The sequence below is a fragment of the Calliphora vicina genome, chromosome 4, assembly GCF_958450345.1.
Source record: "Calliphora vicina chromosome 4, idCalVici1.1, whole genome shotgun sequence".
NCBI classification, from domain to species: domain Eukaryota; kingdom Metazoa; phylum Arthropoda; class Insecta; order Diptera; family Calliphoridae; genus Calliphora; species Calliphora vicina.
Window position 1 is genome coordinate 55336576 of NC_088783.1, and position 26068 is coordinate 55362643.

Here is a 26068-nt window from a genome sequence, read left to right on the forward strand (position 1 = left end):
GTTCAAGGAGGAAAAGGGAAATTGGTACTTTTCTCCTAATGGTACCTTTTTAATATTTTAAATTATTTCACTTATAGACATTAAAATTAGATGATATGTATCTGAGTGAAGTTAGTGTTAGAAATAAGGGATTATTATACCAAAATGTGAGAACTGAACTATAGGTACTTTTTCATTCTTCTAATGGTACTTTTTGAATTTTATATTACAATGGACTTAGAAACATGAAATTAAGCATATGTGGTCCTAAGTAAGTGAGAATTTTATGGGGAGACTTTTTGGTACTTTTTCTTTATTCGAATGGTACTTTTTGTAATTTCTTCACCAATGGACCTAGAAACATGAAATAAAGCTTATATGGAACCGAGTGAGTGGGAAACTACAAGTATATGTGGTGAGTGAAAATTCAAGGGGATACTTCATGTACTTTTTCATTAATCTAATGGTACTTTTTTGAAATTTCTATAACAATGGACTTAGAAACATGAAATTAAACATATATGGTCCTAAGTGAGTTAGGATTCTAGGGGTAGACTTTTTGGTACTATTTCTTTATTCGAATGGTAGTTTTAGTAATTTCTTCACCAATGAATTTAGAAACATGAAATAAAGATTATATGGACCCGAGTGAGCGGGAGACTTAATAGTAGTATTTCTTTCTTCTAATTGGGGTGGCGAAGCGCACCGGGTCAGCAAGTTCCATATAAAAATTCAAACCAAATATTTTAAGTAAAAATTTGCTTTAGTGTCCATTATTAACAAAACGGGCTGGTTATGATAAAATAATTTGATTGCAAAAATTTCCCAACATATTTGCCTAATTTCGGGTTTTTATATTTTTTTCAACACTTTTAAACATTTTGTTTTATTCTTAATTACAGTTGAAGTTTTAATGAATATAAATACAATTTTTGAAAAAAACTAAATTTTTGAAGCAAAAAGAATCTTAAGAAATTACTATTTTTTAACGAAACGGGCAAGTTATGGCAAAATATATTGATTACAAATAATTCCTAACATATTGGTCTAAGTTCGCTGTTTGATAATTTCTTCAACACTTGTAAACATTTTGTTTTATTCTTAACTGAAGTCTGTATAAAAATAAAAAAAAAAAATAATAATGAATAAAATATATCTAATATATTCTGCACAACAGCAAATTTTTTTAAAATTTAATTTTTGACATATAAAATATATATCATCAACTATAATCTAAATAAGAAATATTTTATTATTTTCTTTATTTAACTAAAAAATCTGTTGGATAAGCATAGTACAAACATGATAGGAATATATATTTTTTTTAATTTACGAAAAAATTTTATTTTTGTTTCATCGCGGTCTAACGTGTAGTAGGTTTTTCAAAAAACAAAAGTCCAAATAAGTATATTTCAAGTGTTTACTTCAACATTGCAGTACCAAAAATGTCATCGCAAGATCTGAGTTTTGGCCTTTAAATTGTGTATTTCTAGACCTATGTGCGATGATATGGAATTGACCATAAGATAAATCCAAAAATACAAATTCTCTGTCTGTTTTAGAATGGATTCGTCCTTTGGAATAATATTTTTTTTTAATCGAATAATTATCGTCACTGTGATACGTTATAACTTTGAAAATGTTAAACAAATATTACAAGTAAAATCATTAAGTCATGGTGTGAGCATGTGAATGTCAGGGTAAAATTGTATATATGAAAGTGTGTAATATGTATGTATCTATGTACAGTGGTGGCCACCAATTTAAGACAAATACTTGAATTTTTTTCATCAACTGAATTTTAAGTGCGATAGAGCCAAAATAAAAGGACCTCTATGGGTATGAAATTTATTAGTAATGTTTCTAGTTTCTGAAAAATGTTTGGAAAAATCGGTAAAACATATATGGACAAAGATATGTGGAAATACGTTGACCCACCTCAGCGAACATCCGCTGTTAATAACATGATATGACCGAAACTAATGGAACTAAAAATACGAAATTTGGTCCAAATATTTTATAATAATAAAAATATAATGATATAAATGTGAGAAAATATGTTTATTTAAAAAAAATTTTTTTTGGTCAAGTTGTAGAAAAATTCTATGTGTTCGTGGTGAATATGTATGAATTGACACAGTCGAATAAAACACACTTGTGTGTTAAAACAGTCCTCATGCATACATATTTGTGGAAATATTTGAAAAAATAATTGACAATCACGTGGAATTTAGCAAACAATTTTTGTCTTAAATTCCTGGCCACCACTGTATATACTTTTTATACATACGTTTGTACACGTACATATAGTGCAATTTCGTAATGTATACCAAATTAACATATCATTAACAAAATTAAGAACATGTTAAGTATGTTGCTCTTAAACTATAGACATACATATACAAAACATATTGCACAGATTGTAATGAAGATGTTAGTTTTAATAATTTTAGTTTTTTTTTCACAAAATAAATATGGGATAATATTTCATTTTATTTTGCTATTATAAAACTGTAGTTTTCACAGTGAAGATAAAACTTATAAAGTGTTTTAAAATTGTTTTTAATATCCAAAACAAATATTTAATAATGAAAATATGTAACAAAGTTTCTTATTTTTAGCATAATATGTGACACACAGTACGTATGATGTATGTTTAATTTTAGAGTATACTTAATTAAATATTGCGTATACGTATTAAATAATATTAAGTTGAAATTTATTAAGCCAAAACAGCTAGGACACAAATTTAATAAAATTATTGATAATATACATCATTATGACAACTACACAACGTCTACATTACTTAGAAGTAGTTAAGTAATGACTGGCTTATAATCAGCTATATGAGTACTTATTCGAGTTTGGGATTCACAGTGAAGATAAAACTTCTAATGTGTTTTAAAATTGTTTCTAATATCCACAGGTTTCACAGTGAAGATAAAACTTGTAATGTGTTTTAAAATTGCTTCTAATACGAAACAAATATTTTAATAAAGAAAATATGTAAACATTTGTTCTTAAGCTACGTACACACGGTTGTCAGATTTTACAATGTTGTCAGATCTGGCAATGTGCTCGCAATGTACTGACAATGAAATATTATTACCAAAAGATAAATTGTCAGTTTAGACGATTGTAAGAAAACCTTACAATTTCATTGTCAGACAATTGTCAAACAATAAATTTATATGCCAACAAAAATTGTCAGTTCACACGGTTGTCAGATTGTTGTATGGCAAAGGTAACCAGATCTCTTGTTAGACATTGTCAGAAGAAAATTCAAATCTTTTTACAAACAGTTTTAATTGTCATCTGTGTGTATTTATTAAAAAGTCGGAAATTTAAAGTATTATTATGGAACAGAAAAAAGCCATTGCATGACGGATGAAGGCAAAATAGCAAAAAATCGTTACAAAGTTTGGGTAAAGGATTGGGTACTTCGCCATCAGTAGGAAGGATTTTACGCTATATTGCTCATCCACTTACGAACTGACGAGCCGGAGTTGTATCATAATTTATTGCGAATGGTCTCCGAACAATTTGATCAATTTTGGCGATTTTTTTTTAAATGTGTGATTTTAAGGGTCCTCCCACTGATCCCCATTCCGAACACCTCAGCCGACTAAATAATACAGCACAACATAGAAGTGTCGACTTGATCATACTATTTCAACAAACAATCTTTGTTTTAGCGTCAAAAAATAGTAAAAACGAATGTGCTATTTAGAGGGACTAAGACACGTTCATAATGCATCGATATGTTCACAAGAGTTATTCAGATTTACCATAGCTACAACATAAAAATAAAAATTGGTCACCAAAATGGACAAACTGAGTATAGGGTCACGATCGTGTGTTTTTTGCACTGACAATGATGCCATTGTCAGATGCATAAACTTCGCACATATGACAATAAAAAGTTTCTGACAATGATCTTACAATGATCTGGCAATGGCAACGTAAGGTGTTTACACGATTGTCAGATGTCTGATAATATTATTGTCCTACAATGTACTGACAATACTTTTTCTGACAACGTTGTAAGACAAAAATTGTAAGTTTACACGGTTGTTAGACATTTTCTGAAAAATTTTCTGACAATATTGTAAGATCTGACAACCGTGTGTACGTAGCTTTATTTTTAAAACTATATGTGACCCACAGTACGTATAATGTATAAATAATTTTAGCGAATACTTAATTTAATATTACGTATACGTATTAATTAATATTTAGTTTTCCTGGAAATTTCTTAAGTTAAAACAAGTATCTAGTTTAGTTTCAACAAGTAAGAGAGCTATACTCTGCTATGACGAATCTTATACAAATTACCCTTCACTAAAGTATACTTTAAGATAAAGATTGAAAATATTTTTTGGTGAAAAAAATATGGTATGGTGAAAAAATCACGTTAAAAAAATATTTTTCCCGATTTTGACCCATTGTAGGTCCAAATTACTATGGTGTTAGATTTTTCGTGATTTTTTTTTTTAAAAAATTGGCTATTTTCACGTAAAAAATATATTTTTTGCTTGAATTTGTTATTATAACTCCGAAACTACTGAGCCGATTAAAAAGGAATGTATATGTGAAAATTTGTACATTTATGGGGAAAACATTTTAAAAATTCAATCAATCGAAAGAAGAACATTAACTACTCAATTTTATGTATATCAAACAAAAACCTAAAATTTTGTGAAAATGACAGAATTCACTTAATGTTGAATAAAATCGAAAAGAAAGAAAAAATATGTGGCTTTGTGATAAAGTAATAAACCAGAACAATTACCGTTTTCGATTTTTCATGAGTTTTTTAAAACAAAAAATTTTCTATTTTCAAGTATAAAAATATATTTTTTGCTTCAATTTGTTTTTATAACTCGCAAACTACTGAGCAGGCTAAAACGCAATATATAACCGAATTAAAGGTTATGTAAATTTGAAAATTTTTAAGTATACTTCAATAATATCGGCCTAACCGTTTTTGAGTTATCATAAATTAAGTGGAGAAACATTTGAAAAAATTCTCAATTTTAGAAAAAAAAAAAATTAAAAAAAAATCTATCCATAGAATTTAAAAATTTTACCATTTTTGTACTACTGGAACCACAATACATCAAAATTGTGTAGTGGTTTAAAAAGCCTCCAAAATTTTTTCGATTTTGTTGCCCTGTGTAATTGATCAACCTATGAAATGAATGTTTGTAAAGGGTTCCAAGCCTTTCAGTTTCCTACTTATGGGTTAGCAAAGTTGAAATTTGTAAAAAAATCAATTTTAAGAGAATTAAAATTAAATATTTTTTTTAAATTTTTGATTTTGTATGTATTTTTTTAAAGGCTTTTATGATTTAAAATTACTCCAGTAGTGCGATTCACTAACTTTTAACGCTTTAGCAGGTGTTAACTTTAACCACACATTCAGATGTTTGCACTAACCACTTTGTGATTCACTAACTTATTTTTAACCATGGTAAACAGTTTTATAATTCTCTGTTTTCAAATTGATATTACGTGGCAACGCTGCCAAGCGAAATGTAAAAATAGGAGAAAAGAACAAAGAAGAATAGAAAAAAAAACAAAACAAATAACTTTTTTGTAAAATTTTGTTGCCATTCTAAAATAAAATGATTTTAGAATGGCTAGTACAAAGTAAATTAATAAAGTAGACTCAGTAGAACAGCTGACTATTTTTTTTACTTTGGTCTGAACTGTCAATTCACTTGTGGTTGTTGTGGCGAAAAATACAACAAGCCCAAAAGCAAAAACAACAACAGGCAACTTTGACAGCTCAGACCTTAAACCAAAAACAAAATTGCTTGTGGTTTTTGTAAATGTTGTATTTGTTGTAGTACTGTCGCTACTTTATTAATTTACTTTGGGCTAGTACTTCCACTAAAAGAAGCCGAGCGTCTGCCGAGCAGCTAAGTCATGTGGTTGACTTCATGATAAACAACCCGGGACTTGCTGGCGGCAAATTTAAAAAGCTCCGCGGAAAATTGGTGTGCGACAAGAAGTGGAGCGAATTGTCGAATGCTGCCCTTAATTGTCTTGGCGGGGCGGTTAAAGCGGTCAACCAGTGGCAGGCTCATTATCAAATAAATTGTAGGCTATATACTTCGAAGCCATTATATTACACGATTATAACGATAAACACTTTTCTAAACTGATTAAACCACACCAAAAATGCTGGTGTTAATAAACCACAATTTGTTTTGCTAAAAATAACAGCTGACTGAAACAGCTGTATTTAAACGCCAGCAGATATCGTTTACAGTGTTAGTGAATAGCAAAATGGTTAATTTTGTGGTTAACATTTTTAAACGAAACAATTCTGGTTTAAAAAGCATAGTGAATCGCACTACAGATAAAGACAAAAAAAAATTTTTTTGTTAAATTTATTTTTAAATTTTTGTTAAAATATTCCAGAAAAAATTTAAAAAATTTATTTTTTTTAATTTATTTTTAACACATTGACTGCCACGTCGGACACATATGTGTGACACTGCACTATGCGATTTACGCCAAGTCGGACACATATGTCTGACACGACTTTTATTCTCTCTAGTCATGTCAGCCAATAGTGCTGGATTTTAAGAATTTTTTCGATGTTGTCTGGAAGTTCCACATCAAAACTGTAATCTTCACATTCTTCACCACTTTCTGAATTTGTACTGAGTATTTTTCCAACTCAGTATCCCATAAAAAAATCCTTTTTGCCATTTCGTAAGACCCTCTTATTTATAAAAAAATCGGTTTCTAAGCAGTAAATATTACTGACAGTAGCCTAAATTCCACTATTGACGTTTTCGAAGAGATTACGCAAAGAAAATGCTGTGGCCCCCAGCATCTTATTTGGTGAAAGTGCCTTGGCAATCAATGTGTTAAAGAAGGTGTATCTAAAGAATTTTCACGGTTATATGACATAAATTGCCCAAAAATACATGCTACATATTTTTGAAACCATGTCTTTTTTCAAAATTTTACCTCTAGCAAAAAATGGGACAAGCACGGGCAGTTTGAAATGTTTGCATTAGGAATAATTAAACAACTTATTTTGAAAATATGGCAAATATAGAAATTTATAGTTTTATAGTTTTAATTTCCATCAAAGTTGAGAAAATCAGTCAACTTTAAAGGGCTATATCGTCTGAACCAAAAATCTTATTGTAATAATAGTTACATTTTTGAAATCGCTGGACTATTTCCTGTAAAATAAGATACCACAAACTCCCCAAAATTAATTTTAAACTTTCAATATATGTAAATGTTAACTTAATGTGCAAACAGGCTAAGAATTATTTTTAAATTTTACAAGAGATACACAGATCTTACTAAAATCCAGACTTGTAGTTTTGTAATTAAATCTCAATTTTCCGAAAGAAGTGGATTTAGCTCATTTGTACCCTAAACTAAAGATATTAAGCGTCTATAACTTTCTTATTTGTTTTATTTTGTTGTTGATACAAAAAAATAAAAAATACAACCAAGTTCACATCTTAATGTTAAAAATGTATATAAACAATTCAATTAAAACAAATTATCAACAACGAGTACAAAAATACCTACAAACATACATATATGCAACAAAAAAAAATTCCTGATGTATTTCATGAAATTCACTAATTTGGACTAATGTCTAACTTATTTGCTGTCTACATCTAAGTAAAAAACATTTATTTGATTAAATCTGAGACTTTATATATTTGCAAATCAGCACTTCACTTGTTAATGAAGTTTACGTCACTTTAAACAAACATCATCAAAAAAAGTTAGTTAGTTATTGTTGTACAAATATGAACGTCAAAATCAAAATCACGTTTTATCAATAAAATAAGATTTAACACTTTTTACTCAAATAAATAATATGACGCTTGCTACTGCTACTGGTTAAAAACGGGGGGATTAGCTTAAATATGAATGTGTCGTATATTTATGGTTAATTTGTTATTAATCGATTATAAAATCGTAATAGTTTTCCATTTTTAGCAGAAAAGAGAGAGAGAGAGGGAATAAATAATCAACTTTTATCAAAAGGTTTTTAAATACATACTACAACTGCAATTGATAAGGTTAAATAAAATTAAATCAATTCCTATTGTTAATAAAAATGTTTTACACATTTCTTTATCTGAGTATGTAATAAAGTACAATATTTATGAAGTACAAGGCAATTGATAATTCAAATTTTTTGTTAAACATGTATCTTTTATCATTCAATATCGTTATCAGTTAAGGCCTAATTACACTGGGTAACAAACGCTTTTTATATTTTTTTAATATAATAAAAAAATGATTTGATATTGGTTTTTAATATGATAAAAAAAGGTAATTGAAATTAATGCAAGTTTAATAATGCAATAATATTTGGAAAAGGAACTTATCGAAATGTTGGTCATAGAACCAAAAATATATATATTCTGTCTGTTGAAGACACGAAAGCTCATAGAGAGAAAAACCTAGGAGAATGAAATTATCTATAAGTTTATATGAAATGTTTGATAACTATTGTAAATGGGCAAAATCGGTCCAATCAGAAAACACATTTTAATACAATTTAAATACGATAATGGGGACTAGAAAATTTAAATCATGTATTTTGGTTTTAGAAAGAAACAAGGAAAAATTTAAATGAGCAAAAAAATGTTCCTTTTAAAAATTCAATAATTTATTTTCGTAAAAGATTTTCGGACAATGGCCTTACTAATTATCGACCGATCACAATGAAATTTATGTCTATATGAATTTTATTTCTGTTGAATTTTATGTTTATATCAACATTTTTAAGAGTTTAATGCTCGTTAAAGGGATTTTCGGATGCGGACCATATTTCACAGGACAACTACTACACAATTTTGATGTATTGTGGTTCCAAGAGTACAAAAATGGCAAAATTTTTAAATTCTATGGATAGATTCTTTTTAAAATTTTTTTTTTTCTAAAAATGTGAATTTTTTCAAATGTTTCTATAATTTATGATAACTTAAAAACGGTTAGTCCGATATTACTGAAGTAAACTTAAAAATGTTCAAATTTACATAACCTTTAATATATTTTAATCGGCTAAGTAGTTTCAAAGTTATAATAACAAATTGAAGCAAAAAATAATTTTTTTTTTATGTGAAAATAGCAAATTTATGTGGTTTAAAAAACTCATGAAAAATCGAAAACGGCAGAACTTGTTCAGGTTTATTACTCTGTCGCAAAGCCGCATACAATAGCAACAAAATGAGATATAGAAGATAAAAATCGATCGATTATTTTCGAATTTATTCACAATTAAGTGAATTCGCTCATTTTCACAAAATTTAACTTTTTTTTAATATACATAAAATTGAGTAGTTAATGTTCATCTTTCGATAGATTGAATGTTGAAAACATTTTCCCCCTGCTATGTATTAATTTTCACATATGTATTGTGTTTTAATCGGCTCAGTAGATTCGGAGTTAAAATAACAAATTGAATCAAACAATATATTTTTTATATAAAAATATCTAATTTTTTTGTTTTAAAAAAATCATAAAAAATCTAAAAAGGCAGAAATTGTATAGATTTGTTAATTTGTCGCAAAGCCACACGTAATAGGAACAAAATGAGATATCGATCATAAAAATCGATGGATTATTTTCCAATTTATTCACAATTAAGTGAATTCGCTTATTTTCAGAAAATTTTGTGTGCGTACAAGCGTGTACTTTGAGTGTACACTTGCATGTGTTTTGTTTTGTTAAAATTTTTGTTACAATAACAAAACACATGTTTGAACTTTTCTAAGTTTACTTCAATAACAGCGTGTATCATAATTTTTCTGAAGTTTTTTGCGCAAATAAAAATAATGGAGTCCTTTTTTTTGGAAAATTTTCACTCCTTGTGGTGGTTCAACTTACTTAAAGACGCGCATTTTGAGCACATTTATCTGTAGAGCAAAAACGGTTGAATATATTGCAAATCTGATTTCACCAGTCGATTCTGAATCAAAAATTAATAAAATTTATGTTTTTTGAATCCTTAAAAATAGTTCCAAAAACCCACTACAGGGGGCGCAAATCTCATAAAAAATATCAAAAAGAATTTTAGTTTTTTTAAACATGCACGATGAAAAGCCATTTTAAGCTTAGCAAAACGACACCAATATTTGTTTTCTATCACTAACCATTAAAAAGTTATGTGGCTTCAAAGTTATTTATTTAACAAGAAATTAATATTTGTTAAAAAAAAGTTTAGACATTTTTTTATTAGGTTGGCTTAACAAAACATTTTTAAAGCCACATAACTTTTTAACGGGTTGTCATAGAAAGGAAATATTGGTACCATTTTGATAAGTTTAAAATGCCCTTTCATCGTGTATATTTAAAAAATCTAAAAAACTTTTTTATTTTTTTTATGAAATTTGCGCCCCCTGTGGTGGGTTTTTGGAACTATTTTTAAGTATTCAAAAAACATCAATTGTATTAATATTTGATGCACAATCGACTAGTGAAATCAGATTTGCAACCGATTTTGCTCTACAGAAAATTGTGCTCAAAATGTGCGTCTTTAGGTGCGTTGAACCACCACAAGGAGTGAAAATTTTCCAAAAAAAAGGACGCCATTATTTTTATTTGCGCAAAGACCTTCAGAAAAATGATGATACCCGAAAATCAAATTACATGACCTGGTCACAAACGAACTCTAATGTACATATATTTTTATGTTGTTCAAAAATGTTTGAAAATTTCTTTGGAATTTTTTTTATTTTTTTCAGCTTCAAAATGAGAAAATATGTGTGAAATTGCCATTTTTTAACAGGATGCTATGCTTAAATGTCTATGAATGTTTTATCATGTTTAATGATATTTTTAAAATTTCGGATATTATTGATTCATCTGGAAATATTGGCCAATATATGGTCATTATGCAAACATTTTTGAACTAATTCATTACACAATACAATTATAATGCAATTTATTATAAAATATTATTAAATTTATGTAAAAAAAGCAAAAATTTGCGTCATGTACAAATTAATAATATTTATGAACATGTTCTTATTCTGAATGAAAAAAGTTTGGGAAAAAAAAGTCATGTTCGATTAATAATATTCATTACAAAATTCATTCCAATTATGAATTTCTTTTTTCTGTGTAAAATAAAAATAGAAAAAATGTTGGGAGTAATTTCATTTAAATGAAAAAATTGTTCTACAGACAGGTCAAAAAATGGCCAACAAGGTATATATGGGGTTAAAGATGACACTTTCTTCGCCTTTCTTCTGGTATTAAAATTTGTTTAATCCCGTTTGACCCTAAGGAGTTCTATTCCACTAATATTCAAATTTGACTACAATATAGTACCTGAGTAAAAATTTATTAACACTGCAGGTATAAACGGTACAGTGACACGTCAGTTTCAATATGTTTAATATTGAATGGCATTAAAATTTTGGAAATCGGTGTTAACCTATATTTTCAAGAAATCATTTTAAAAAATTTGGTATTTAATTTGAAATATTATTATGCATTTTTGGTATCCAATTATAAAGGAAATTTAATTAAATATTATTGTACCCTTCACCATGAGTTTGTCATTCCGTTTGTAATTTCTTCATTTTTCATTTGAGACCCCAGAAGTTGAGAAGTCGATATAGCCATGTCCGTCTGTTCGTCTATCCGTCTGTGTATTGAAATCAATTTTCTGTATCCCCGTATAACTTACAAACATGATTGATACATCAATGTATCGGGAATTCTATCGTCTCGGTTGCTATGTAAAATCGTGAAAATCGGCTCACAAATGGCTGAGATATAAGGAAAAAAAACCGGGACAACCTTGATTTTTTGCGTATTTTTTATCTATATCTGGATTACTAAGTCATTAATATAGACAATAATGGATATCTAATGATAGATATTTCAAAGTCCATTGCTACGATGTATATAAGGCTATAGAAAGTTGGACCTACAATTTGTCAAAATCGGGCAAAATATGTTTTAACCCGAATGTTTTTTTTAACAAAAACATTTTTTTGTCATAATTTTTTTAAAAAAATTAAATTTTTTTTTAAAAATAAAAAAACAATTTGTGAAAAAAAATGTTTCAAAAACAATTTTAAATTTTGTTTACTTAAAAATATTTAAAATTTGTATTTTAAAGTATAATTTGGGTATATACGATTCGGCACAGCTCTCTTACTTGTTTTTTTTATAATTTAAATATTTAATATGATGTTTAAATATATTGTTAAATGAAATACAAACATTTTTTGATTTGAATTTTTTTTTAAACATTTGAGGAGCCGCAGAACAAAAGGTATTTTTACGCACATTTAAATTTTTCGGAAAATGAGTTTTATTTATTTAGTCCCCTTAAAAAACTGCATGAACCTAGTAACAAGTTTCTTACTTATCAATAGATACATCTAACTGCCATAAGTCACCACATTAAATGTTAAGGATGTTTGATATATAAAACCATTTTAATATCGCAAAAAGAACCTTTTGTTAAAAAATAAAGAAAAAAATACGCTTTGTTAAAAACAAAATTAAAAAGTATTTTAAAATAATGTTTTTAATCCTGATCGAATATATAAACAAAAAATTATACATTGAAATTAAATATTTTTTTTTTAGTTTTATACAAGTGTTGTACGTTTTGTTAAGCACAAATTTTTTTAGAACCCATTTACTTAGTAAAAAAATTAAAAAAATGTTGCTGACTTGATTGTTTCTATAAGATTTAAACCCAAATATTATAAAAATACCAAAAAACTATTTTTGAAAAGATGCGAAAAAGTACCTTTTGTTCTGCAACATTGAAAATTTATATAATTTTAAAATTACGAATGACATAAAATATTGTAATTTCTTTTTACTTTGACCGAAAACTTGAATTTAAAATTTTTTAAAATCTCAGCATTTTCTATTTAAATGACGAAATATAATTTAAGATCTTGGGAAAATCAAAAATCTAACTTTTTTTTTTTAATTTTTAAGAAGTAAAATTTTTGTAGTATCTGGAGTTAAAATGTTTTTGATTTTATTTATAATTGCAACACATAATAACCCTGGTAAATATTATTAGAATCCGTGATGACTTAAAATTTTATTATTTTTTGATTTTAATAAATTTAAATTATAAAAATTTAATTTCAGGTTTTAATCACTTTCTATGGTTTTTTAAATTTGTATTGATAAATTAATAATTTGTTTATTTATGTATGTGTTTATGTATTTATTTATGTAGATATATATTTTTTAAACACTTTTCTTAACACTTGAAAACATTTGTATAGCGTTGTTATAAATACGTGATTAAATGTAGTATTGGCGAAAAATCTATAAAATCATTTCTAATTTATCTATATAGATAGACATTTATTTGTTTTTTGAATATAACAACACTTTAAATAAACACTGCACTGCCAATATTTATACATATTTATTTATATATTTTAAATAAATATTTTTTTTTTAAATTTTTTTATTTAACAATTTTTTACACACTTTTGCTTATCGCCATCGCCATCATCACCCCGCACATCGAAACGATAGTGAACTTTTTGTTTCATTTTCCACACCCGAAACGGTTCTTCGCTAAATCTGCTGGCATTTATATTATTCAAAGACATCTTGCATCGATGATCGGTAGTTGAAAACTGAAAACTCCCTTGTGATCATATTGGAAATTTTGTTCACACTTTCAGCATCTTGTACAAGTCGGTTTGTTGTAGAGTACTCTTTTTTTTATTTATTATTTCATTGTTTTGTTTGTTAATTTTCAATTGTATTATTTAGAAAAAAAAATAAATAAAAATATGGATATTTTGCTCCCATTGTAAGTCAAATCTTATTTAATTGTTTTGCTCTCACTCTCTCACATAATTTTTTATTAAATTTATTATATTTATCTAAAATTTTAGCACATTTTTCGTTTCATTACACTTGTTAGTTTTGAGAATTTTTAAATATTTTCTAATGGAAATTGTTGTTGAATTTTGATGGAGGAGATTTTGGTTAAGATTTATGATGATGTTAATTGTTTTGTTTAATAAAGCTATTAAATGGTCTAATGATATAAATACTAGGAGTTATATGAAGCTGAGAGATATTTAAAAGCGATAAAAGTCGAATCTAGGGTTTGACTTCTTAATTCGAATTGGAAATATAGTTAATTTTGTTTCGAATTTCAGACTACTTAGCCAAATCTTTGAGAACTTTACAAAGTTTAAGAGAAGATTTAAATAAATTGATTAAAACTTGGGAAAAGGCAGTCAAATATAGTTAGATCTCTTAATCGTAATTTATTTAATTATTAGGTGCCACAAATAATCATATCGTATAGAAATATTTCTGAAGATTTCTAGTCTAAATTTTTATATTTCTGCAGAATATTACTTATTGTAGGGTACTTCTATTGTAATCTTCGTAGCTATTTTTAGTAACTAATTTTATTTTTATAGAAATTTTCCACATTTTTTTTTTGTAACAAACACTTTGTTAACAATTTAATATTTAAGTATGCCGTCAATATAATGTTAAAATTACTTTATTTAATGCAAATATATATTAATGAGGAAAATTTATATTACTTAATTATAAAATGTTTTATATTATTTGTTTATTTAATACAGCATTTACACCACTATAATAAATATTGACAATAAAACTTTATTGTTATTTAAATTAAGTTTTTTGAACTTTTTAGCGGCAATTACGATCTATAACAAATTGCAATATATTCATAAAACTACAGTATTAGCTATGGATTTTACTTTGAAGTCTAAATTTTAATATATATAAAAATTCTGCCTAAATAACTTATTTATACAAAATTTATTCGCTGTGTTTGCAATGTTTTTTAACCTTCATCTCATCCTTGTGTGGAAAACCACACACAATGTATAATTTTTGTACATTTTAAACAAATTTGTTAAGATTTGATCATAAAATTTCTTAGCTTTTCCGGCCTCATCAATTAAGCACAAAAATAGTTTTTGATTTCAATATATTTTAAAAGTTACGTTGCCTAACCTCTTGTGTGGTTTTTCACACATATGTAATTTCTGGGAATTTAGAATTTTTTGTTGTCAAATGTGTTATTTTAGCCTAAAACATAATAAGCATTCTTTAAAAAAAATAATTTTTTGTCAAATACACTGATATAACCTATGTGTGGAAAACAACACAACAGGGTAAACCATGTAGTTTTTTTGTTTAGGGTGAGATGAGGGTTAAAAATAGTAAGCAGCTGATTTAGGAATTTTAAATTATCAATTATTCAACAAAAATTTACCATAAAAAGTTTTGAAAACTAAAATCGTTCGTGCAAATCTAAACTAATTTATTTTTAATTTATTCTGCAATTTTTATTAAAATAGTTGTTTAAGCACGAAAAAAATAAAATTGTTTTCAATTACCGTTAAACTGTAAATGTTCAAACATAATTGAGGCTATCAGCACAAAAGTTTTGTAACCCCAAACTATTTACACCATTATTGCTCTATTATTTTGTTATATTTTGCTCGATGCAAAAACGATTTTTTCAGCTTCATCTGAATTATGAATACCAAAACGAGGTTTACTCCAATTTTTTTTTAATATTTTTTTTTCAAAATTTCTTTTTTAATTTTTCAAATTTTATTCCAAAAAAAAATTTTTTTTGGTGAAAAAAAAACGGATTATTTATCCGATTTTGACATATTGTAGGTCCGACTGACTATCATCATTGCAAAGGTCTTTGAAATATTTATCTTTAGATATCCATATTGTCTATATTAATAACATAGTAATACAGATAGTGATCAAAAATAGGTAAGAAATCGAGATTGTCTTGGTTTTTTCTTTATATCTCAGCCTTTTCTAGGCCGATTTTCTCGATAGTAAATAGCAACTGAACCAGGTTTATAGTGGATATTTTGATGTATGAATCATGTATGTAAATTATTTGGGTTCTACGGAAAGTTGATTTCAACATACAGGCGGACTCCACTATCTATAACGATCCAGAAAGTTTAAAAATATTTACCTGGGATTATCTAATAACAAATAATCTATAAACTGTTGATTTGATAATGTCAAATAAAAGCGACGAAACATTCACTGTACTGATCTTAAGAAAAAGTATCAATAATTACCCCCTTTGTATTCTCATTAACTCTATTTCTTGTCTCCAAGTTACATTAATATAAACAATTTAAAAAAGTACCATTAGAAGAATGAAAAAGTGTCATTAATTTTCCTTATGTGTTGATTTTAACTTCACTTTAATGCATTTCAGTTAACTTTTATGTCTATAATTTTAATAATTTATAATATTAAAAAAAGTACCATTTGGAGAAAAAGTACCAATTTCCCCTTTTCACTCTTGAACAACCGTCAAGTTTGAGTTTTTAAAATACTCTATTTTGGGAAAATTGTTTGTGGTACATATACAGTATTGGCTAAGGCACCCCCTCAATAGATTTTTTAAAAACATAATTTTTTTGATAAAAAATGCTTTTTTGAATTCTGATTTGTATATATTTTATTAACTTATATTGTTGATGTTCATATAACATTCATTTAGTAAAAGATAATTTTATGAACAATTAATTTAAAATGATAAATCATATAAAAACACAAAACGCAACGGACAAAACAAAAGCACCCCCTTATAAGATGTTTAAAAATTTGATTGTATATTTGCATTGTGAATTAACGGGACTGACAACGAATGGATTTAAAAATTCCAGAAGATAAAAATAAAGAAAGGAGTAGTGTGTATAATTTAAGTTTTATACAGTTTATTGTAATAAAAACAATAGCATGGAAAACGTACTCCAGTGAATTGAAAATTAAAGTTATTGAAGACCGGAAGACGGGTTTATCACGACATGAATTAAGTAAATAATATTCAATTAACAGATCATATTTTTTCAGGCTCATTTCAAAGTTTTTGCAGACTGGTCGCATATCAACGGTGCATTCTGGAAGACGTCCGCGAAAAACACGATTTTATGATTCCTTGATCAGAAGTGCAATTCAAAAATATCCTATAGCACAATCTAGTCAAGTATGAACAAGTTGAAGATTATGCGTTAGCGAAAGAACAATCCGTTGAAAAGCAGTAGAAGTCGGATTATTCAGTTGACGACCAGCAAAAAAACCTATTATATCAGCTAAGAACAAGAAAGCTAGACTGGAGTTTGCCAAAGCGCTCATCGACTAGAGTGTCCAAAAATGAAAGACAGTACTGTTCACTGATTAATCCAAATACAACTTAAAAAGTTTCGATAGAATAAGGCGTGTACGCAGACCAAAAGGAGAAAGACTGAATCCTAAGTATTGCAAAGGAACAACTAAACATGGAGGAGGCAATGTAATGGTCTGGGGTGTCTTTTCTGGTCAAGGAATTGGGCCAATTCATAAAATTAATGGGATTATGGATCATTTCATGTACCGTGATATAATGAAAGATGTAATGTTGGCTTATGCCAGTGAAGAGATGCCACTTAAAGGGAGCTTCCAACAGGATAAAGATCCTAAGCACACCTCCAAAATTTGTAAGACTTGGTTACAGAGCAATAAAATTCAAGTTATTCATTGAACTCCTCAATCTCCCAATAACAATCCTATTGAGAACTTGAGGGATATTGTTAATATGATAATAAAACGTGAAAATTGCCGAAATAAGGATCGGAAATTTTCATGATTTATTCCAAGCCGTTAAAATAGCCTGGGAAGGAATATTGCAAGATAAGATAAAAAACTTAATATCTTCTATGCCTACTCGTTTTTACTCCTTTTTTGTGGTACTTTTTTTGTCAGTGGGGACAAAAAAGGAGTATAGCAAAAAATTAGATTTTTGATATAAAATATGAGTAATCCAGATTGAGCTTATTTTCCTTAAAATCACAGTATTTGTAAAGTTATTAACGATTTAAGATATTTGAGTTCTTCGAAGTTATTAACGATTTAAAATATTTGAGATTAATATACTAAAAATCTATTTTTGGTGTTAAATCTAAGTGATCATAGATTGAGCTTATTTTCTCTAATATCGAAGAATTTATAAAGTTATAAATGATTTACAATATTTGAGTTTTTTATACTAAAAATAGATCTTTGGTATAAAATATGAGTGATCACAGATGGAGTTTTCCCGTTTTTACAACTTTTTTGTGGTACTTTTGTTGTCCCCACTTTTATCAAAATTGACTTTCGATTCAGGCACGGATACATTTAGGGGGATAAAATAAAAGTTATTCTAAATTTTAATTTTTTCCTTTTTATACTCTACACCACCATAGTGGGGAGATTATAATGCGTTTGTGCAGATGTTTGTAACGCCCTAAAATACTAATCTAACACCCACCTTAAAGTATACCGATCGACTTGTAATAATTTTCTGATTTGATTAAATGATGTCCGTCCGTCTGGCTGGTTGTCTGTCCATTGTCACAGATTGCAATTTTGAAGATATTTCGATAAAATTTGGCACATACAATTTTTTTGGACCAAGGACTAAGTTTATTGAAACTTGTTGAAATCAGTCCATTATTTCACCTAGCACCCATACAAATGTCCTTCCGAAATTGGACTTTATCGGCCATAAATGTTTAATTTATATAGGTATCTACACAAATTTCGCTCCAAATAAGTTTTATATATACGAAATTCATGTCACCAAATTTTATGACGATCGGTCCATAATTAGTCATAGCTCCCATATAGACCCGCTTCCGAAAATCATTTTAACGTGCATAAATCTCTTAAAAATGTTGGTATACACACAAAATTCAACACAAATAACTTTCATATAGACATAAATCACATGACCTAATTTCATGGTGATCGCTCAATAATTGGTCATAGCTCCCATAAGGCCCACTTCCGAAAATCACTCACGAATATAAATTATTTGTATTTTAAAAGAAAAATGTTGTACTTTCTTGCTTGTTATTCATAGTTAACCAAAAAATTATACAAATTTTCTGGTCTAAATATACTTTATTAAATAATTTGAATAAAATTTCTTTTACTCGTTATAAAAATTAATTGTTAAATTTTTAGAAATATATCACTTTTAAACAGAGCACTCGGGATCGGTATAAATCAATTTTTGTTCGTTATTAGATCACAAATTCCTAATTCATACAGAGGTAAGATTTCGGTTAAGATTTTGTATAAATTTTCATAAAATTTGATATTTTCTTTCACAATTTTCATTATTTTTTATTATAATTACCCCATTAAAACATTTGGCAAAACAATACTACGAAATAAATTGGTTTTCACTTGCGAAAATACAGTTTCAGCCATTTTTTTTGATTTAAAAGCTTCTTTTCTTTTATTATTATTCTTAAAAAATTGTTTTAATCGTTAATATAATTTCCGTTGTTTATTAGACAAATTCTCACTTTAGATTAAAATATTTAATTTAAGATGAAATTTCTTTATGCTCAGAAAAAGGTGTTAATTATAATAATAATATTTCAGTTTAAAAATAACTTCAATGGGCTATTTAAAAATAAAATTAAAGACAACAAATGCACGTGATAATATCTTATTTGCCAACAATTAATAATACATAAACAATATTTATGTAAATATGTATGTATGTATTTTATATTATTTTGTTTTGTTGGAAAATATTAATTAAATGTTGATAAAAAAAGTGGATAGTAAAGTGTGGAGGGATTTAAAGATTATAAACATTTTGAAAGGTAAATAAAATACTAACACTTAGTTTTAGAAATAGGGTTCCTATAAGAGAATGGGGTTGCAAAAAATACTGGAAAAATAAATGGGTATTTTATTAAAGATGAGGGCTTCAACATAGCAAATTAAATTTAATATGTTTAATAATAAGAATTGCGCTTAATGCTAATTACAAGTTAAGACATTATTATTGATGGGGGCTCAAATTGTTACGCTCTTGTTTAAGAAATAAAATAAAATCTAAATGTTTCAAAATGTATGAATCATGAATCTGTTTTAAATATTTTATAAATCTATTAAAATTCACTTGAAATTCACACCATAAACTTATATATTTTCGCACTGCTCTGAGATTTGAGACCTTCACACATAAATAATTGGGTTTGGCCTTAATACTTTGTGTTATTTTTTTTTTATAAAAAACCATAAAATCTATAAAATCTTTTAAACATGAAATCATGTTAAACGTCTATAATATACGTAATTACTTCTTTATAACATTTTATTTGTCTTTTATAAATATTTACCCAAAAACCTGATAATCAGTATTTAATAAAATATTTAGGTGGTAAATAAACAATTGATAACACGTTTTTGGTTCAAATAAACAAAAAAGAAACGATAATAGATTAGAATCAATTTGTAACTGCTAGACTTTTGTCATAAAAATTTGTTGTTTTTTAATAATTTGTTATGCATTTTGTTGAAATGAATCATATCAATCGGTTTTGTTGAGACTATGATACAAAATAATTAAATTAACAACGGTATTGTGTTGCACATTGGGGCAGAATCAAAAAATATTCTAAAAGCCTGGTCCGATCGGGATAAAATAGACAAGGAGTATTCGAGTTCAATTTATTAAAATAGACCATACAAATGATTCAGGGGCGGCGCTATGGGGGCTCAAACTAGGGTACTTTCTACACGTGCTTTTTTGCAAAAGTGCAATATTTTTGAAGTGGCATATTTTTGAATCTAATTAAGATATTGACTTGAAATTTTTTTGCAAGACCAAAAATTAACTTATCTTAACAAAAAAAGTAGTTCGGAAAATTTTTATACAAATTTTAGTTTTAGAAACTCAATAAATATTTAATAAAATCTTTATTTATTAACAAAACAAAATGAAATTTTCAAGGTTTTTTTTAAATTTGACATTCTAAATTTGTAAAAAGGTTAAAGGGAATCCCGCAATTTCTAAAACTTGGAGCGAAAATCCCAAAAAAGGTATTTTTTACAATTTTGCTCATACTGTCCACATTTCCTTTGGGACTGGGAAAGTTCTTTGGGGATAAATAGCGAATACATAAAGGTTTCCAAAGCTTCCGTTTTCTGATCGCAGCTTTGGGATTTTAGAACATGTGGCCAAAAGTTGAAATTTTATTAAAAACAAGTAAAAAAGAATGGTCGGTCAAGCCCGACCATATAATACCCTACATCAAGTAAATGAGCAAAAAGATTTGTCTTTTAAAATATCAATAATTTATATTCGTGAGTGATTTTCGAAATGGGTCTTATATGGGAGCTATGACCAATTATGGACCGATCACCATGAAATTAGGTCGTGTGATTTATGTCTGTATGAATGTTATTCATGTTGAATTTTGTGTGTATACCAACATTTTTATGCGATTTATGCACGTTAAAGTGATTTTCGGAAGCGGGTCTATATGGGAGTTATGACTAATTATAGACCGATCGTAACAAAATTTGGTGACATGAATTTTGTATATATAAAACTTATTTGGAGCGAATTTTGTGTAGATACGTAGATAAATTAAACATTTATGACCGATAAAGTCCAATTTCGAGCGGACATTTGTATGGGGGCTAGGTGAAATAATAGACCGATTTCAGCCAGTTTCAATAGGCTTGGTCCTTGGGTTGAAAAAGTAATATGTACCAAATTTTATCGAAATATCTTAAAAATTGCGACCTGTACTCTGCGCACAAGGTTTACATGGACAGCCAGCCAACCAGCCAGACAGACGGACATCGTTTAATCGACTCAGAAAGCGATTCTATGGGGATCGGTATACTTTAAGGTGGGTGTTAGACTAATATTTTTGGGCGTTACAAACATCTGCACAAACGCATTATACCCTCCCCACTATGGTGGTGTAGGGTATAAATATGTAAAATTCCGAAGGGCGTAGCGGCGACATATTCGAAAAATAGGACATGGTTTTTATACCAAAATATTCTCTGTAAAGATATTTTATAGAAAAACATAAAGTTGATATATGTTCTTAAAGAAAGTTGTTTTTTAATAAAAAAAAGAATTAAGTCACCTTTTCGCCCAAAAACAGGAAAAATCTACTATTTTTGTAGTTTTTAAATTGAAAATCGTTTATTTTTGGATCCATAATTGATATTGCTCTGAAATATCTTTGTAATTTAGTTGAATAATTTACAAAAAATCCAGTTCAGACCAGTCGGTCTAAAAGTACGCCCTATATTTTTCAAAAAGCGAACCAAGTTATGGCAAAATTTTAAAATATAAATTTTGAAATACCTATAACTCGGAAATTATAGGAGATAAATTGCATACGCAGCATGTTTTTTCAAGATCTAGCCAAACGCTTTCCAAGCATGACCAGCTGTTTATAAATGCCTATTTATTTCCAAAAATCTTGATTCTTCTCCCCGGTGCAGAACACTACAGGTGCACAGTATGTATAGCAGGAGGATAAGTAACGCTGGTGGTATGAGAATAAAAAAAGATGGAAATAAATCTGTAACTAAACCCTTACGCCGATTTGAATGAAATTTCACATGCGAAAAGAGAAAGTGTAGTCGAGTTTAAGTTTTGAATTTGGACCTCATGAGCCCAACAGGAGCGGGACCAGGTGTTCCCAAAGTAGGAAATCTCGGGTATGTTCAATTTTTAAAATGATCCTATTTCTTCGTTTAAATTTTCTTCGATTTAAAAAAAATTACACATATAGAATCTCCTCGTCGAGCACTACATAGCTTAGTTGTTTAGTTTTCCCTAATTTATTTGACACGTAAAAAACATAAGGTAGACATGTTATATATCAATGGATAGAGGATTTTGTCTACTTTTCAAAAATGTATATAACTTTTGACAATTAAGAAATTCATGGAATACTTATTTGAAAAATATGACAAAAAATGCTTTTTATTGAATTTTGCATAGATACAAATTTTTCAAATTGAAATAAAATTTTTATTTATGAATATTTTTCAATGAAATTTCACAGTTATGTGAAATGGAAAAATAAAAACAAATTTTGAAATTTGTTTTCAAGTATCCCGCAATTCCCAAAAAATCTTGAAAAATCCCAAAAAAGGGATTTTTTCGTTTTTTGGCTATAATATCCATACCAGGGGCGGGGTTATCGGTTAACCCTCTACAAAATAATTAAGAACTTGTTGGACCATCTAAAATAGGTTACTATATTTTGATATCGATTATGCGATTTGAGAATTTTTGCCCTAAAGTTGAATATTACATAAAAAATATGCATTTTTTTGAATGGACCTGATCCCGTCGGTATCAAAAATTATAAATGTTTTTTTCATTTAAAATATTTGGCGTAAAGCTAGCTTTTAAAAAAGTACAAATTCATTATACATCCTCTTAGAAAATTTTTAGATAACTTAAAAAGAATAAAAGTATTTTTTTCCCAAAAAAATTCCGAAAAATCGCCTTTTTTAATTTTTTTAAATTCAAATGCATGTAACTTTGGACTCAGTCATGATTTTTAAACACTTCTTTCTTTATTTGATAAACAAATCTATTGTTAATCATATAAAAGAAAAATGGATAAAATCGTTGGATATTTGGAACCGCCGTCACCAAAAAACTGGAGTAGGGTGGGTAAAAATGTTGAAAATTAAATTTTCAAATGCGAATATCTCCTAAGCTATAAGAGATAATTGATAGCTACGACGAGGATTTATGTAGTGCTCGATGAGGAGATTCTACACAAACGAAGAAATAGGATCATTTTAAAAATTGAACATACCCGAGGTGTCCTACTTTGGGAACCCCTGGTCCCGCTCCTGGTGGGCTAATGAGGTCCAAATTCAAAACTTAAAATCGACTGCACTTCCTCTTTGCGCATGAGAAATTTCATTCAAACCGGCGTAAGGGTTTAGAAGTTACAGGTTTATTTTCCTCTTTTTTTATTCTCATACCACCGCTTCGCTGTGGAATCTAATACTGGGGCACCTCAGAATGCTTTTTTTTGGTTCATCCAAAATTAATGATTTTAATATATTCTTAAAGCTCTCGATTTGAAAATTAAACGAACCACGAAAATTTCGCAAGCATTTAAGAATTTTGCATGTAGGAGGCGCCCTACTATTAGACCACACAAAACTGAAACTCATATATTCCTCTGTTATGTTCGTGTCAAATTTCATGTCAATCGGATTATCCAGTTAGAAATGGGAGATTGATATCTAAAATATGTTTATTCCGACCCACTGTGCAGTATTATATATTTAATTACCTTTCTGAAGATTCCGAAGATTTCCGGTCAATAACTTGCTCAGCACTTGTGAGTATTCTAGTGAATTTATGCAAATGTTATTTAAAACTTTAACAAATTCAACAAATATTTAAACATGTTATGTTTTTATTTTTATATCTGTCTATTCATATACTCTGTCTATAATGACGTTAACCTAATAAATATTTATAAGCGATTAATATTTGAACTTTGTACTAAGAAACTACACACCTTTTCGATAAGAAATCAAATAAAATAATTCAAATAAAAGCTGTTTTTCAAATATTTAACTTGGACAGATATAAAGATACGAGAGGCTTTAATGTAAACATTTTTAATGGGTTAAAGATAATTTATATGGTAGAGAAGACCTGAATTACTTAAGCTATATCAATTAGCGAAAGATTATAATTTTCTCAAAATTAAAATTTAATTAAAATATAAATAAATTTCTCACTATCGATGACGTCGACTTTGACTCCAATATACGAGTAATATTTATTCCAATAAGGTGACTTAAAAATTAAATTTTCTGCAATCTCAGTATTCCTCAATTATCTTCATATTCCACATTACTTTTTCCATTTTTGAAAAAGTATTTATTATACGCACTGATTTACAGAAATGCAGTTTAAACTGGCTTTAACTTAGAAATTTGTTAAACTAAATGAACGTTTAAAATAGCTTAGATCTTAAACTTAATATTGATTTTTTTTATTATCAAATATTTCGGATTTTAGTTCTAAATTTACCACAGAATCTTATATTTATATAATATTCAATCCCTGCTGATTCATTCATTGAACATTTTAAAATGTTTATATTCAAAATTGTTTAATTAAAGTTAATGCACCTTACATAAACAGTTTTCAAATTTAAATTTCCGTAATAATTATTGATTTTATTTACATTTTTTTAATATTTAAAAACACTTTTGAACCTGCTGCAACACTTGTTCAACTTGTTGTAATTTTTTTCTTAATTATTTTATTATATTTGAAAAAAAAACACTTTTATATTTATCAACCACTTCAAAATTGGCCGTTTTAAAGGGCAGACATTTGATAATTCATAAAAATCAATGGAATCATATGCAATTCACTTCACTACTCAATTACCTGAAGGTTACGTTTGGCATTTTTTTATATGGAATCTCTGTATTATTTAACATTTAACGCACAAAAGAAAAATTTAAACACTTCAAAATGTATTTATTTTTATTATTTTTTTATTGTCACTACGTTGTTACAATGCGTATGAAATTGCCATGTTCACATATTTGTTTTGACTTATTTATACAAAACTATAATAACTAAACTATGTTAAACAATTAAATATGTATTTATCAAATGGTAGCACTACAAAACAAATGTTTTATTTAGCGCGCAAAATTTGGGTCCGTTAAATGTGTATTAAACAAATTGTCGGTATTTTTTAAACTGAATCAACATTTTAACTCAGATGTTGATTTTAGAGCTCTTAAACTCACAATTTTTATAAAACATACGTTGTTGTTTTAAGTAGTAATATTTATTTCTTTCGTTGGTATGGCATTATCGACAGCGATCTTATCAGACTTGTTTTAAACTGTTTAAATACAGATATTAAATTTGATTTTAAAAGTTAACTTGTCACCAAAATTTACACTCACTTATTTTGGTTACTCACTCGTACTAAGCGAGAGAGAAGAGAGATAATGGCTACACTTCAAGAAATCTGCTGTTTTAGAGAAAACTGGTTTTAAGGGCCAGTTAATCAGAGGAAGATTAAATGTTCGTTTAATAAAGAGTTTTGGAAAAAATTAATCTAGCAGAACTGAACTACTACTAGAACAGAACAGAACTAGAACAGAACTAGAACAGAACTAGAACAGAACTAGAACAGAACTAGAACAGAACTAGAACAGAACTAGAACAGAACTAGAACAG

The 26068-nt window shown here is 27.7% G+C and overlaps 1 protein-coding gene across 3 annotated transcripts in view; it reads right to left on the minus strand.

Moving 5' to 3' along the window:
- The window catches only part of OtopLb (Otopetrin-like b), a 46957-nt gene extending 21263 nt beyond the window's left edge, over positions 1-25694 (minus strand). The window contains exon 1 of one of the 3 annotated variants that reach the window (XM_065508581.1): positions 25630-25694. Coding sequence is in view for 2 of the 3 variants with exons in the window: in XM_065508579.1 (XP_065364651.1) it covers positions 13462-13586 (125 nt within the window). In the remaining variant the exon portion in view is untranslated. Of the gene's footprint in view, positions 1-13461; positions 13620-25258; positions 25398-25629 lie in introns of those variants that run through there. The other 2 variants (XM_065508580.1, XM_065508579.1) reach the window with 2 other exon arrangements.
- Between the last annotated feature and the right edge of the window lie 374 nt (positions 25695-26068).